At 31.7% G+C, this 16,965-nt stretch overlaps 2 protein-coding genes across 4 annotated transcripts; one reads left to right on the top strand and one right to left on the bottom strand.

Moving 5' to 3' along the window:
- The first annotated feature begins 124 nt into the window (after positions 1-124).
- LOC111635505 (mitochondrial mRNA pseudouridine synthase RPUSD3-like) lies at positions 125-9,299 on the top strand. 3 transcript variants are annotated; one of them, XM_023380477.1, is made up of 9 exons: positions 125-198; positions 1,491-1,644; positions 2,947-3,000; positions 3,340-3,469; positions 3,923-4,030; positions 4,765-4,849; positions 6,109-6,241; positions 8,818-8,948; positions 9,017-9,298. In XM_023380477.1, the coding sequence occupies exons 2-9, from the start codon at positions 1,545-1,547 to the stop codon at positions 9,230-9,232; spliced, it is 957 nt and encodes a 318-aa protein (XP_023236245.1). In that variant the 5' UTR covers positions 125-198; positions 1,491-1,544; the 3' UTR covers positions 9,233-9,298. The 3 variants fall into 3 exon arrangements, with proteins under 3 accessions (XP_023236245.1, XP_023236247.1, XP_023236246.1); XM_023380479.1 differs by having other exon boundaries at positions 9,014-9,150; XM_023380478.1 differs by lacking the exon at positions 125-198 and adding an exon at positions 210-366 and having other exon boundaries at positions 9,017-9,299.
- Positions 9,238-16,038, bottom strand: LOC111635506 (probable ribosome biogenesis protein RLP24). The gene is made up of 5 exons (XM_023380480.1): positions 15,839-16,038; positions 11,127-11,313; positions 10,992-11,055; positions 9,422-9,507; positions 9,238-9,350 (listed from the first exon to the last, which is right to left on the bottom strand). Exons 1-5 carry the CDS (start codon positions 15,917-15,919, stop codon positions 9,283-9,285), a joined length of 486 nt encoding a protein of 161 aa, XP_023236248.1. The 5' UTR covers positions 15,920-16,038; the 3' UTR covers positions 9,238-9,282.
- Positions 16,039-16,965: the final 927 nt, after the last annotated feature.

Genomic DNA, 16,965 nt, shown 5'->3' with positions numbered 1-16,965 from the left:
ATTGTTTAATTTAATATTTATAAAATAATACATTATTTTGTAATTTAAACTTTACTACAGTTTTATTTTTTATTTGTAATTGATGCGACCGACGAAATGTGTTAATGTTTGTAGATGGCGCGAACGAATTCAAAACACGTGGGAACGGAGCGATGTAAATCGTGTTGTGTCGAATTTTAGAAATAAGATTTGTTGTCGGTGAGTTTATGCTTTCGCGTAACGCTAACGGTTAACTTACTTTAGATACGAAGATATTGCCGGCGAATTTGTTCGAAAAGCCGAGAGGAGACAAAATTTTACCTCTACCGTTAGCTTTACGCTATGGTCGTAGGCCGTATTCGTAGAAAGAAAACACCGAAATGAAGCGTGAGTGCCGTGTGTTAACCCTTCGAAATCTGCTCGTTTGACTCGCTCGTCGGTTTATGATGATTTCAAAAAGATAAAAAGAATTTATAATTTCTCGGTCATTTAAATAAATATTTTAAATAAAAATGATTAAACTAAACTAAACCGTACTGCAGAATGAGACTGTAAATGAAAAAATATAAAACGAATAACGTAACGTAAGAATTAAAAATAATGGTATGGTGTGTGTTAACGAATGGAAAACGACGAGTTGCGAGAAATAGGATGCGTTTGTTTCAAGACGCTGCAGATTGGACATTAATTAATTAAAAGGGAAAATTTATAATTGGGTATTTAAAACTATCGTGCTAAATGTAAAGAATACTTCTTTTAAAAAAGTATAATGATAATAAAAGTTTGTTTTAATAATAGTGTTTCTTTGAGCGGTTTTGGGCAACCGAGCTCGTCGTCGAGAAATACGTGAGCGAATCGGCCCGTAGCCGAACTGCCGACGTTTATTTATGTAATGTCTGGTCGTCGTACGCACCGAGACCGTCGACGATCGTACCGAGCTGATTTGCTTGCGTGTGTCCCGATGACCGGCACGGCTTCCCAAAAGTGCTCGGGGTAAACTTATTACAGTGAACATCCACAGAACAGATTTTTGTCATTTTTATATTTTTAAAGAACTTGGAGTTATTTTGTATTATCTATCTATATTTGGTTTATGGCATCTGACGTCGCCTTCCGATCTCCAGGAACCCTCTCCATCTCTCTCTATCAATATGCCATAACCCTTTCGTACTTTTTCCGCTACATACTAACTTTACTCCGTCGTACCGAGTTTGTCTGGGTCTTCCTCTCTTTTTCCTTTTTTTGTGGATTGTATTCCATTCACATTTTCGGGAGTCTCTTGTCACTCATTCTTTTCACATGTCCAAACCAAATAAGTTGTTTCCTCTTTATTTCTTCCAAAACCGTCTCCTTCGATCCCATTAGGTCTTTGATTCTTTCATTAGTTATTCTTTCTCTTTTTGATATTCTGCACAGTCTTCTCAATGCATCCATTTCATATTATTAAATTTGATTATTTGGTATTGCGTGATTATTTCTGATTTTATTTATTTTGGTTGTATTTCTTTAAGGGAATAGTAAACGAAAGTGTTCGAGACAAAAGCTACCGCCTACTTATTTGCTCGATGGCCTGTGCAATTAAAGAACTGAGTAAAAGAATTCATCCGTGGAAGTCGAGAAGTCGGTTCGTCCAGAGTCTGTGTGAAAATATTGTTTATAATAAAGGTAAGTATTATATTTTTGTTTAATTTTAAAATAAAAAATTAGTTATAATAGAAGGCAAAGCATGTTTCCCTTGCACTAATCGTAATGCAGAAGTGCCAAATTTTGCCAGGATATGTCTATGTATTGGCTATTGGAAATTTGCCGATCCACGTCTTCTATTGGAATGGTATTTTATATTATATAAAATACTATAATTATCACTGTTCTGTGGTAAATATCGCTGTTGTTTTATCGGTACTTTACGACCCACTTGTTAAGCCTTTGTCTTCAAAACGTGCCTTTAGATTTTGGTTGCCCGTTCGAGATTAAGTTGTGTTATGCTTGTAGTTTGTATGAATATCATGCTACATAACATTCAGAAAAACTTACAAAAATATCACATATGTGTATGTTTATATACAGATTTTATAAGCATATGGGTACTGTAGTAAGAGTCTAGAAGAGCCATAGTTTTACTACTAAACTGTAGTGCAATTACAAACATTTTTTGCAAATTACAATATTTACAGAATGATTTTTCAAATTGTATTATTTATCCATTTTTCTGTGAACATTCTCAATAGATAAGTATCTGTTCGATTTTCGGTGGTGATTAGAAAGAGTTTATTTTTTAACCATTCTATATTTATTTTTATTTATTTTTAAATATTTAAATTAAATACTTTCAAAATTAATGTAATTAAAATAAACTAAAATAAAATTACTTATATTATTTACAAATTTTTAAGGAATGAAATTAAATATAATGGAAGTCTATATAAAAAGTTGACTTTTTTCCAGATAAAGTATATATTTTCTAATCCTTATTACCAATTATAAATGTATTTTGGAGTGTAAATTTTTTATAGTTTAGTATATTTCATTATCGTAATTATTGTATTAATATTGGAGTTTCTTATAATTTGCATTTAGAATATATTGGGCAAGTTGCCCAATAGTGGCTTCGATACATTTGGAAGCAGACAGACGACATAGCCCATTTTGTTTGAAATGGACTATGTCATTGGTTCACTTATCCGGTTGTATTAATCCATTTACCGGGCAGGGTGTTTATCAAAAGAAATAATCAAGTTAAATATATGATAAATATATTCTTCCTTTCTTAATTCTTTCCATCTGGTGAACACTATGAGGAGATAAATTATTTATTTAATATTTTAATTATAATGTCAAACTGTTTTCCATTAAGCCCAAATTTGGTACTTGTAGTTAATAAAAGTATTCTTATTTTTATTGAAATTATTTAAAGCCAATTTAAATATTTATTTCAATAATTAAATATTTTAATTTATATTTTAATAGATGGTTTAATTGCAATTAACAAATTTTATGGAATTCCTGTTTATAAAGTTAAAGGTATGTTTCACAGTTTAAACTTTTTCCTTATTAGCACAGATGTTGGGTAGTGAAAAAAGAGTTTTATTATTATTATTATGAAAAATTTCACTTTAATCCTAGTAATTTCGGGCTTTTCAGTTCTCGATGGTAACGACAGGAGATGACAATAGTGTCGGTATCTATGCAGTACTGATAATATATTCAGTATATTTAAAACTATATCAAAAATAGTTTATAAATAAACTGGTATCACATTAATAATGTACTTTTCTTTCTCTTGAACTTTTGCAAAACGATTTCCAGAAATTTTTATACAATTAATTAATAGAATTGTTGATTGTTTTTTTGCCATTATAGAAGATAAAATGATACCGACTGTGATTACTCCCTTCAATGGTAATTTTTCATTAAGTATAGAAGAATGTTTGCCTTTACTTGAAAAGGAACTCGAAGTAAAACAACTAGAAATAATTAAGTCAACGGAGAAGTAAGTGTCATGCTATATTTTTATTTGTTTAAAAGAAAATTTATATTCCTAGAAGATATTTATTAACTGTAATTAACAAATAATTGTAGAGTAAAAACATTTCAAAAAGTAAACCAGAAATATTATCGACGTAAGTGTCTGTACGGTGAAACTAAACTACCGTCAAACTGGGTATGGGTAAGTTCAGGGTGCGTTTGGCCCATTGGCCCCAATTGCCCAAGAATCGTTAAACTGACTGCATGTGGATGACCCGACAGTACGAAGACCTTGTTACAATTTCATTTTACAAGTTGTCGTATATCTAGTAGTTGTAAATCAGGATCATGGTGTATCAGATAAAATTGAATTGTATTAATATTTTTTAAGAATATTTTCTCTTTTCAAAGAATTTCTGAAACAAAAATGTATCTTTAACAATTTAGTTATTTTCTAACAAATTAAAAAATTTATTAGGTATTCTAGTGGAATATTATTATTGTCATCAAGTGATAAGGTCACGGAAAAAGTTACAAAAGCTTTTATAAGAGGAAAATCTAAAAACATACCACATCTTATATACTGGTAAGAACAATTATCTATATTAATATATATATATATGTGTATTAATAATGTTTGTATGTACAATGGAATGTTACAATGTAAAATTCCTGATTTTTTTATTTTTAATGTAAAAAAATTACAATTAAATATGGAACAGATACAAGACAGTCAGTTTATTTTTCAAAGTAATTGCTTTGTTTATTGTAACAATAGATTAAGGAATCAAAGCCTCAGTTATAGAAAGATATATCATTAGACATTGCCAACATTTGAAGTTTGGTCTAGTTTGAACAACGAAGGAAGGGTGTCGGTACCAAATCTGAAATATAGGAAGGATTTTCAGTGCAGAGTGTTTAGGAGATTTGGCATCGCAAGCAGTTTGCAACCACGCATTATCATACAACAGTAGCATTCCCTCTGATGATGAGGCAGACTTCTAGTGACAAGTCACATGCTTTTAATCAGACGAAGATATACAAGAAGAAATAAAACATTGACTACAACTTCAGGATTCGTGTTTCTACTGCTATAGTAAAGCATCTGAATAGACAAGGCAGTTATTTTGAAAAACAGACAGATATGTTAAAATGTGGGAATATGGAATGGCTAACTTATTTACAGTCAAAATAAAAAACGAAACTTACTTTTTGACTTTCATAAATAACATTCAGGATACATTTAATTTACATGATAATTATTTAAAATTAAATTTTATAGTTTATAATGGAAAATATATTTTCCCTTTTCTGTTGCAGGGCTTTGACTGTAGGTTGTCCGACTACAGAAACCGTGAGGGAAAAAGTAGGAATAAAATTGAGTATAATCAATGATATAAAACAGGTATGATATTTTTGAAAATTTAATAATAATAAATATTTTATTAAAATATTTTAAAAAACTTATTTATTAGTTTATATACTGTTAACTTGAGCAATGAAATGAAAGTTTACTCAATTTGTTAGTACTGTGAGGTAGACTTGATTCCGCAAGCCATTGTCATTTCATCATGCATCGCCAACTTTCATATACTGTATATTATTAGCTTATATTGTTGTTTAAATTAAATGCCTATGCTTACACTATAGAACAATAAGTTTTCATAGTGTAAACTTACATAAAGAAGATAAACTACAGAAAATTAAATAAGTTTTAAAACTTATTTACAGAAGTTCTAGCTTTCTGTGCATAGAATCACAGAAAATTAAGGCAACAGTTTATATAAAAATATCCCAAATCATTCTGTACAGGCAAAATTTGTTTACAAACTGTAATAAGTAGCAGTTTTTATTTCACTGATTTTCCTAAATATTATATTACTGTCAGATGCAAAAACCAGATTGGACCAATTTTGGCATTTTTTTCTTAACTTAATTTTTTCTACTTAGTAAGTTTATCTACAATCTTTGATATTTGCATATAAATAATTATATATTAGCTTATTTGTGGCACAGTGTGGAACAGGCCGGATGAACTGACCTTGCGGGCTTTAGTTTGGTGGCAGATAGCGTTGTCATCCATTTGCACTCTTAATATTTCAATATTGAAAAGGAATATAGATAACCATAAAGCAGATTGTAAACTTATTTAAGTGTTTCTTGTGACACACTTCAGGATATTAACAAGCATTGTTGGCTTGCAGTGTCATCAAATCTGACTTGCAGAATTGCTAAAGTGCTTTGTTTAATCTTCCAGTAGTATTTGGTAGAAAATCTGACAAAAGGAATTTATTATCTTTATGATTATTTTATATGATCTGCATGTATCCTACAATGTAACGTACTGTACTGTACATCTTACCTGACTGTGCCTACCTAGTAGTGTCAGGTCTCAAATAAAAATTAATTTGACTGACTGTACTTTCTCACATGTATTCTACTGTTTGGAGATGTATTATCGTTTAATGCACCGTGGTCAGTATGACATTATTTGCCAGCGTGGGGCTGTAAGATAATGATAATTTTCAGAATTCTGCATTATATCATTAGAATAATTTTTGTTTGAAAATACTTTGTTGTAATATAAATATTTATGTATTCATAGGTTAAACAATTTGTAGACTTATTGCTTATTTTCTGTTAATTTTAAATTTATCATTGCAGCCAGTGATTGTGAGAGAGATTTCTGCCAATCAAATCAAAAAAAAATTAGTGAAACCAGTTATTGTGGAGTGTTCTTTGTTGGAGAGTAACAAAGAATTATCTTGCAGCTTGGTAAAATTAGCAGTGTCGTCGGGTAAGTTTCTTACTATTTGAATATTTTTAGAGGCAGAGGTAAATGTAAACAATAGTAAACATTATACTTTTATTAATTTTGAATTAATATAATTGTTGAAAGACATTGACAAATAAAATTATAAATTTGCCCAATTATCAAGTTCTCCCACATTTAGAAGATACATTAACAGTTTGCTCTTTAGATGGCAGTGCATCATTTTCAACTTGTTGCATTCACTTATATACAATAAGTGGAATATCTTAGATACATGCCATGTTGGTTGTTGCATGATATAAATAAAGCTGTTCAAATTTGCGAATGGTACCTAGCTGATACTTAATAATGTTTATCAATTTGTGTTACTGCAACATGTTAAATTAAACTTATAGTTTGTGCTTTGCATGGACCATTGTTGAAATAAACTGTAAATTGGATAACCCAGAATCCAAGTAGATGAGGATTTTCGGACTGCTTTGGAGAGAATTATCAACAAATGGGGCATAATTGAATGGTGCCACCAGATTTCAAACTACAGTCGGAGCCGTTGTTTCCATTGGATCAGTATATTACTTATTAAGATTTGTATGTTGGAGTATAAATGATAGATGATATAAAATTAAAATATTAAGTGAATTATAATGGCAGCTCTAACTTATATATTTGAATTTAGGTAAAAAGTAAATGGACACCCTACTATATGAGAGGGAAATTCTTATCATCACTGTAATTTCCTAAAATAATAACACTCATATTAAGAGAATATTACCTTAATTTACATAATACTTGAGAAGTCAGAAACCTTGCAAAATGTTAAAGATCTTACAAGTGTGAAATTAAATACATTATTATAAAATTTAAATTCTTTGTTAGAACAATAACTGCTACTTTACAACTGGTTAAATTAGAATTAAAAACCATGAAAACTTATAAACCAGCAAATGTTTTCACCCATGTTGAATGGGCATCATCAGGCAAACAACATGGGTGAAAACATTTGCACTTGTTTTAAAAATTGCTTTTCTTTGAGAGGATTACATTGTACTTTCCCAATTTGAGAATTTTATATTATTTTCAAGCAATGCTATCTTTATCAAAAATAAGAAATCTTCAATTAACATTTATTAGGTTGGACAATGTGTCTTATTTAACTTGAAATTACAGTATTATTATTACAAAATTTATGTTTTGCTAGAAAACAAATCCATTTTTATATTGTAATGTTGACTTGATCTGGTGTTGCACTAGGCACCAATATATTTTCCACACAGGAACACTGTATTTGACAAGGTGATTCTAAATTATTGTCAAAGTTTCCATGGAAACTGCTTATTAGAATATGAAAGTGTATCTTGTTTTTGGTTGGAAAATTATAGAACATGGAAACCTTGATGAATATATAGAATTACACTGTATAATTTGAAAGTATTTTACAAGAATTTATGTCCGGGAGACAGCTTGAAATCTACATATTAACAGTACCTCTCTCAACGGATAAAAGGTCATGCAGTGTGGATGGGACAATAGGTGTCATTTTGTTTCCTTCTGGTTTTGGAAAGTGTTTTTAAGGAAATTTTTAAACATTCCACAACTGAGTAGCCTGAAAGGGCCGGGTTATTGTATGGTTTTTTCTAGAGCGAATCGCATCCCTTTGGTAGCCGTATTTGATGAATTGACATACAAAACACGTGTTTCCTACGTCAATTATTCTAGAGCATGAAGAAATAAAAAGGTGGCCATTTCGAAGGACTTTTATGCTTTTGTTAAAATTGGAGACAAATTATTAAAACTTTATTTTTGATCAACTATGACTCCTTTTCAAAATGGCATAGAAATGTATCAATAAGAGATTTACATGTATGAAAATGTCAAAGTTTATCCAAACTGGAATAATGGAATAATAATTAATAATCTTTTGAAGTCATCATTCCATTACTTTATGTTTTAACGGTATGGTAGAACCCCGATTGTCCAAGGTAGTTCAGATAACTGAAAACTTGAATAAAACTTATGGCCATAGCCATTTTGGATTAAGAATTACAAATATAAGAGATTTCTATGGTATATCACTTTTAAACTAGTAACAGATAACATACTGGCACAAAATTATCTTTTACCATTTTAAATTTGCTTATAATTCATAAAATAAGTGACATGTTCACTTAGATGTTTGCCTCGGATAATTGGGGTTCTACTGTATTTTATAAACCATTGTTTGCAAATTTGCCAGCTTTTGTTGTTTTTAAACCCAGTTTTGGAAGATTTAAGTATTAAATATCTGCAGTAATCAAAAACATAGAAGTCTCTCATAGATTATGAAAATTCTATACAGTTTAATTGGCAAATGTAGATGGATTCTCACAATAATAAGAACAACTTGCCAATAAATGAGATTTACATGTACCTGATTGAAACATAAACAACCAAGTCCATTTTAGTCATGTAATACATAATATCTATGAATTAAATCGGAATAAGGTGGGATTATTGGGCTGGCATTTGAAATTATAAATATTTATTAACTAAATATGTAATTTGATCATTAATAGTTATAAAAATTAAATTTATAGCTATATAACTTTTTTTTCCAATTTTAGTAAAATCACATTTTTTGAAAGTATACATGACGACGAGAGGTTCTTATGTACTCGGAGATGTGTTTTTTGGAAGACGAGTTGGTATGGTACTCGGTAAATCTGTCGAAACAAGCACGACATACGGCGCCAAGGTAAACATAAATCCAAACCGATATTAGTCCCATTGTATTGTACATCTACTTTTTTTTTTTTTAAGTAGAGTTTACCCGACAACATCTGTCAGAAACTTTACCTTCCCTGCGGTACGAGTAATGAGGCAATACCCGTCATGCTCCATCTAAATTCAATCTTTCTCCAAGGATACGATTCGGGAAAAGATCTGGTCGTCACTGCACCACCTCCATCCCATTTTTTATGGATTTGTGAAAAACTGGAAATTTTACCAGAATGTTTAAAATATTTAGAATGTAAATAAAATCCTAAAATCTAAGATATTTATTTTTATTTTTGTTTCTATTATACAAGTCAGTTTTCTTCCATCTGAGTTTCCTTTCTTTCTTCCACCACTTCCATCTGCGCGACCGCGACCGTAGCTGAGAAGAAAATGGAGTGAGCCGAATGTAACTAAATAATTGCGAAAAATTAAAAAGATTTATATACTCACCTGCCGCTGGTGATTTAATCAAAGCCATGTCTCTCTGAATTATCTTCAGATCTTTCTCTTTTGCCAGAGCCTTTCCTTTCTGCAATCTGATTTTGAAACAAGAATTTAACTGCTTTAATACAATGAGAAAAGAACATTATTTAAACTAATATGAATCGTGTAAGGAATTAACATAAAACTTCTCCCAAATGAATGATACCCTCTACTGCAACAAATATCTATTTAAGAATACATTTTTTTTTTACTGTTTTCTTAAAATACATAATACTTTACAAATCTCTTAATTCTACCACAACTGTTACATGCATTTGGTAAGCATCAGCAAGTTACCAGATTTAACGTTTTTAATATTTTAGCATCTAAATTTTTGTTTAACACTTAAAATTAAATATTATTTTTTGACCTATACATCAACCAAAGCTGAATATTATCGAGCTAGAAATGGCTATAATACTAATAATTTAATAGACAATTTGGCAATAGAGTTAGGTGTTAGGCACCATCTCTTGATACATTTAACGATTATAATTTAATTAAATTTAAATAATAATTTTAGATTTACTGGAAGAATTGGCCTGAAGCAGGACTGGAACCCACAAATCCTGCTTACCGTGCAGATGTGTTGCCAATTACGCTACCAGACCTTCGGTCCGATCTCCTCTTCCAGCTTATAATAAGCTAACAATATAACCATTGATGGTTATTACAATGCTGGCTGGGGACGCATTCAATGCCCACAACGTGCAAACTCCCAAGACACTCAACCACCTGATACATTTAAACCTATACCCATGATGTATAGGTTTAAACATATCAGGTGTAGTAAGAATGTTTGATTATTATTTTTTGCTTTGTTTAGTTGAAACATGCTTTAAAAACATTAAATACTAAATGAGTTTAGTGCTTTATTTTTGATACTTTAAGGGCTCAGAATCTATCATTTTCCTGTGTGTTTGAGAAATGATAAATTACAGTGAACCTGCTAAGTAGTCAAAATCCTCCATACCCTGGTCTTATTTGGTAAAAATAATTGTAAAACAAAAAACTTCTTTTACTTTTTAGAATTAGTGTAATTTGCAACACTAAGACATCCCTATATAATTTCTGCGGAATTATGTTAAACTCATTTAACATAAAATTCTGTTAGAACTTATTAAAATAATTACAGAAAGCATTTGCCTTAACAAATTATACTTTAGTTTTTGCCTAGGAAAATTCAGGGTGTAACTGCATACAAGATTTCATCTTAAAGGCTTGCTGTTATGAATTAATATTGAAGTTAAAATAAAATATATTCCCTAAGCATGTTAATTATCCAAACATTTGAATACTGTAGAGCAAGATGGCATGTGAAAACCATTGTAGAATATAAGAGTTTAGAGACATTTTCTTCTCGAGCCTAATGGAAAAGAAACCAAAAAGAATGAGCAGGACATACACAAAAGAGAATTTAACTCAAAGACAGTATAGAAAGAAAATTGACAGGAAGAAGAAAGATGCAGCTATCTGCATATGACCACCCCTCCTGCAGGATTTATATGTATACACGTGAACATTTATATAATCAAACCTGTTCAATATAAATTGTCCTTCTCTTCTCTCTTTAATTTCTTCGATTCTTTTCATCGTCTTCACTGAAAAGGCACATTTTTCTTATTACTTTAAGAACTATTTATAACCACTAGTTTAGAGATAAATAACTTACGTGTGGTCTGCCAGAGTTCTCTATTATATTTTGTCGGAATGTTTCTTCTCTTCTCGAATTCGAAGGCCGGATCGACGGTCAGTTCCTTGCCAGCGGCCTTCCTGAAGGCTTTTGTCCACCTGGTCTTGCGCGGGTTCCGCTTCCTCTTGAAAAGTTTGTGACATTTTGACCTGCAGAATCTGAAAATCTGAAGAAAAATTTCTAAACTTTCTTTTTGCAAACGAATGAAACAAAAACAAATCATTAACTAATACATGACAGTCTTTAAATCAAATAGTTTACTAAAGATAAAGATACAAATTTTATTATTGTATTTGATTATCTCTCAAATAATAACGCTAATTTACATGATTGTCTTAAAAAGAAGAGTTTAGACTTTGATCCTTTAAGTAAAGTAATTCTGGGACAGACAAATAAAAAGTAGACCAGATTACAGTTAATTGTTATGGCAGCCAGATGCAAAAGAAAATGTAAAAACATCCAATAAACCACAATGGTTCATAATGTCTGCAATTTCAAAAATAAATCACAAAACAAGTTTGACTTAAAACACATTGAAGTGGAATGATCAATGCTAAATGGGCCATTCAATATAAGACTTTGTACGTAGACAATAGTTCTCTACGACAAAACAAATGCAAGTTTAGATTTGTCAATCATCATTTTTGATCAATAACAAGGTTCAGTTAGTTTTCAAGTAATTTCAAAGCAAAAACAAATAATCAAGCTATCACTTCTGTCCTATTTCAATACAACAGTTAGGTCTTATTGTCAAGATAGGTAATTGCCATCGGAGGTGTATTAAGGTTGAGGCCACAGGTGCAGAAGAAAATATTGGGCTTCTTTAAAAAGAGAGAGGGGTAGGGAAAATAAAATACATAACCATATTTTTAAATAAATAGAAAATATTATGTACTATTAATGTTATATTTTCAATAAAATTTTGAATACATCATATATTATATTCAAATTTTATCACCAATTGTAAACATGTATGTATAATTGTAGGGTAAGAAAATATATAAATTCTCCATTGCACATATGAAACCAAACTTGGTGTCATTAGAAAAAAGTATTAAGTTGGGATTTTATGGGACCCTCTGCACTCACCATTAAATCTGCCTGATTGCCATCAGAGAATTGCCATACAGTGCATCTCAAAAGTATAAATAATCAACATTTTACTACTTTTCAGAATTGTTAGGAATTTAAGAGAAATGAGAATGATTTCATTTGTATATTCAAATTACTTTACACCAATTTTTGATAATTTTAAATTTAAAGATCATTACACTAATAATTTAACAACAAAAATATAGATAATAAAACAGAATTGTAAAATTTCCAGCACAAGAAACTTACAATTTCAAAAATAATAATAATTAACCGATAATATTGACAAGATTAATGAAATTTACAAGAAACAGATTCTATTGGAAAGCTTCAAATACATAAAAGGAAAAACAAAAACGGCTTTCTCGGAATTGGTATAGGTGAATGTCTCAGATCAACGCGAGATACTCGTTTAAATCATGAATTTAGTCTCCCAACTGTTAAACTAGAGGTGGGGAAATCTGCACCGATCTTTCAATTAATCTTCTATTGGAATAGTCTGTGCAACGATTTGCATAACATATCAAGTTATGAAATCTTCAGAAAAAATCTAAAAAAACGGAAAAAACTTAAGATGCAATGATATTTGTTGTTAATTAATTTTCTTTCTCAGTTCGCGTCCTGTTTTTGTTTTGTTTTGTGTTGGTTTTGTTGTTTTACTGTAAGATGCTTGAAAAAGGCCAACCTGGCCACAGTGTCTTTTGAGAAATAAAAAATAAAATAAAATAAAAATACAAACACTTGACAAATTTTCAGTTGAACTAATTTATTTCAACTTAATGTTTGTTATAAAATTTATATACTCTCATCTCCTGATTTTCAACAACTTGTTTAAAAAAGAATAATTTTTTTACATTATTTAATATTAGCAATGTCAGAATTTAAACTACAACTATATACTAGTTAACTTCTGAGTATTGTCCTGTAGTAAACGTTGTTTTGAGAACTTAATTTAAATCCCTTATAATCTTAATCTTCATCCTTAAAACTTCTTGCAATAGCATTTCTAATTGAAATAGCTTTTTTGTTGTTTATCCCTATGACACAAATTCTCTCTGATGAACTATCAGGCTGATTTATTTCATTAAGCCGTTTTCTCTACTGGATCATTTCTCTTTTCACACAAATTATATATTATACAACAAGTTTTAATAATTTGTTTTGATATATCAATCCTATTATCCATTCGTTTGGAAAGTCTTCGAAATCTTGTTTTAAATCTTCCAAAGGCATTTTCCACTACTCGTCGAGCTCTAGATAATCTAAAATTCAATGTTTTTTCTATTTCATTCTCTGTTTTATTTGGAAACGGTTTCATTAAAGTTGGCTGTAAAGGAAAAGCAGAGTCACCAATAATTAAAGGTGGCACAACTCCATCAAATCTTTCCCCTAATTCTAAGAGTTATATTTTGTAAGCATGTTAAAAGAGAGTGAGAATTTTTTTAAATATGTACATCATTATTTCTTTCAGGCGATCCTACATTTATATATCTAAATATATAAAATTACTTGTCCTGACTGACTGACAGTGATTGATTCAACATTGCCCTGAGCAAACCGCTGAACCTAGAGGTGAAATTTGGTACACAGTTAGGGTGAGGGTTCCTCATGGAAATGCACACTAAGAAGGGATTTTTTGAAATTCCCACACGGGGGAGAGGGAAAGGATTAAGGCTTAACCCGAAGAACGGCTTCGACTGTACTATTTTAGATGCAATTTTTTGTTTTCAACTACGTTTAGTTTTCATTAAATTGATAACATTTCAGACATTGTTATAAATATTTTTATATATTTTGATTTTTTAACCATATGTTCGAACCGTTTTAAATTTGAATTTGTTATTGCATATTGATTCGATTATAGAATGATTGTAAACGTTCCAGAAAATTGATCAAACTGAAAACAGTTCGTTTGATTCTCGGCAATTCTCATCATTCTCGGCGGTAGGTGTTATATAACAATTACTATGGTTGTCGAAATACTGAACATAAATGGGGTTTGCTTGCAAAATCTGTGCGGGCAAATTCACGGTTAACAGCTAGCGTAAACATATATTTGGCATCCGAAACAACAAGGAGGACCACAGAATACCATCCTTTATAATTATAATAGTCAATGCAGTATTTTTTTTTGATGGTGAAATAGGAATGTGTGTTCCATCAATTGATCCGAAGCATCGTGGAAAATTCCAAATATCGTAAAAATCACGAATTTTTAATTCAATTTCATTTCTAGTCTGCGGAAACTGAATAGTGGTAGACATTAAATTATTTATAACCGCATTACAAAAGTCTAACAAATTTACAAACAATAGATTTTCCTACATCTAACAGATGCGAAATAGTCCTATATTCAGACAACAATGCCAACGTACAAAGAGCAATCGCTGCTCTTGTATCTGTAGAAATACATCGTCTCAAGCGAGTATTATTTCTTTTCATTTCAGGTAATGCAGCACATAAGAAATTAAACGTTTCTTTAAAACTCTAAAGTTTTCACGCTAACTTACTTCGTCCATTGTAGGAACACACTCTTCCCACCATTTTTGATTTCTAGGGATCTTCCAAATTCAATAACTAGGAAGCATAGAACAAATCACGGCCACATCGCACGCCTTTTCTCTTGCTCGTCGTCGCCATTTCAACGCTTTCGCATCAAGCGACACTCTTCTCCGTTAGCACGTATACGCTGCTTCAGTAAAAGTTTTAATAATAATAATAATAATATAACTTCTTCTTCTTCTCAGGTGTTGTTTATATGGAGATTTTAGCTCTATATAGGCTCTTTCTCCAACTAGACGTGTTTATGATCGCTATGCGACCGATTAGCCAGCCGTATCCGAATGGCCTATATGCGCGCGCGGGAAATAATGCCTTCCGGGAGGACTTTTATGGGGAACTGGCCTCCTATTCAGTCGTTATTGGAAAGGAGAAAACCCGGAAAACTCCAAGCAGCCAGCCTGTCCGATCGTGGCGCGAACCCACGACCGAACTTCCCAGTGTTTAGGGTCTGGTCACTGCTATGAGTGGCAACGGAGACCACTCGCCCACTAATAATACAACCACCAGTCGACCCCCCTATAACACTGTTGATAATTCCGTTTTATATGAATTCCATGTTGTACGAGTCGCTTAGATTTTACAAATACGTGTGTCGGGCTGTGAACAGCTCACGTATTTATAAAATCTAAGTGACTCGTACAACATGAAATTCATATAAAACGGAAAAATCAACAGTGTTATAGGGGGATCGACTGTATAACTTTTACCAACGATTATTTATAAATACGATTAATTTTACATTAAAATTTCAATATTTCAGACTTCTCGCGCCACCTATGTTTCGTACCGGTAGGTAACCTACTCGAACAGAAAACTTGGAAAAACAATATGGCGGCGAGAGCCGGTGAGAAACAATACGTCGCGACGTAAGAAATCCGATAATTTATAATACTGTACATCGACTTAGAATAAAAGAAGCGACTACGAGAAACATAAACATAAATATAATCGGATTAAATGAAGTTTTCGTAATATTTCCGAAAATCGTAGGAACATTTCCACCTTTCGACCTAATCCGACTGGAATAAACGACTTACCTTACAATCGTTTCGTACGAATTGTATCCCGTGTCCGGGATACATAGGAGAAGAACAGAAGTAACACTTCTCTACTCGCATTTCACCCGGAGATTTTTCCTATTTATCAAAATACACTATCCTTCTCCCTAGTTAATCCACGTGCAATCGTATACTTCTCGGAGTGACGTCATTACACTCTCGTTACAGTATCGATCTTACGTTCATCCGGTAGTGTATCATCGTAACCTATGTAATGTACGGAATTAAAATTAATTTTTCGAATTATTTTGTCTGTAGCCCGATACTGTATTGTAAGGTAATCCCACACGAATTAGCGCTACTAGGACCTTGACAAAAATTTTCACGCCACGTGGTCCTAACAATTCGACTCCGTCAAATAAAAATAATGGACGGGTAAGCGGCCGGATGGCAGAGTGGTCAAGGTGGCAGCCTACCGCTCTGGGGGACCCGGGCTCGAATCCGAACGGGTCGAAAAAAACCCAGGAATTTTTCGGGGGGTGGTCCGTTCGGATATGTTGGACCCCGTCCCTCACCACCCGGCAGCCCCATTGTGGACCTGGCCGAACCCATAATGGACTTGCATAAAGAGGCCCACTTAGTGCCCACAGGGCGGAAACAGTTAAAAAGAAAAAAAAGAAATGGAAGGGGAAATCGATGATTTTAAACTTTTATCGTCAATAATATCGAAATATCCGTTAAGTCAGAGTCAAATTATTACAGATAATAGTTTTGAAATCGTACTAGTATAAATAATATAAAATATTTATATTATTTATACTCGTATTTATACAATCAAAAACGCAAAAAATCTCATTGTAATAAAAGCCGAGTTCTTCACGGTAAGCCTTAATTTTGTTCCTCTCCCCCGCGGGGGGAATTACGTGTACATTAAGAAGTGATAAATGTGACACTAAGATAAATAAATAGACATTAATAAAAATTTTTTCCGAAATTCTCTCCCGCGGGTAGTGTTATACATTTATAATAGATACATTTTGAGCCACAGCAACGCGTGGCCGGGTACAGCTAGTACAATATAAAAACGCGCGTATTCGATTGCAACGTTGTGTCAAAACTTCAAAGCAATCGGTTAAGAACTTTCGGAGATTTAAAATTTTGAACAA

The sequence above is a fragment of the Centruroides sculpturatus genome, unplaced genomic scaffold (genome assembly GCF_000671375.1).
Source record: "Centruroides sculpturatus isolate CEXI.00-Female unplaced genomic scaffold, Cexi_2.0 scaffold978, whole genome shotgun sequence".
Taxonomy (NCBI): domain Eukaryota; kingdom Metazoa; phylum Arthropoda; class Arachnida; order Scorpiones; family Buthidae; genus Centruroides; species Centruroides sculpturatus.
The sequence above is the reverse complement of the archived record's forward strand: the minus strand, read 5'-3'. Positions and strand labels throughout refer to the sequence as shown.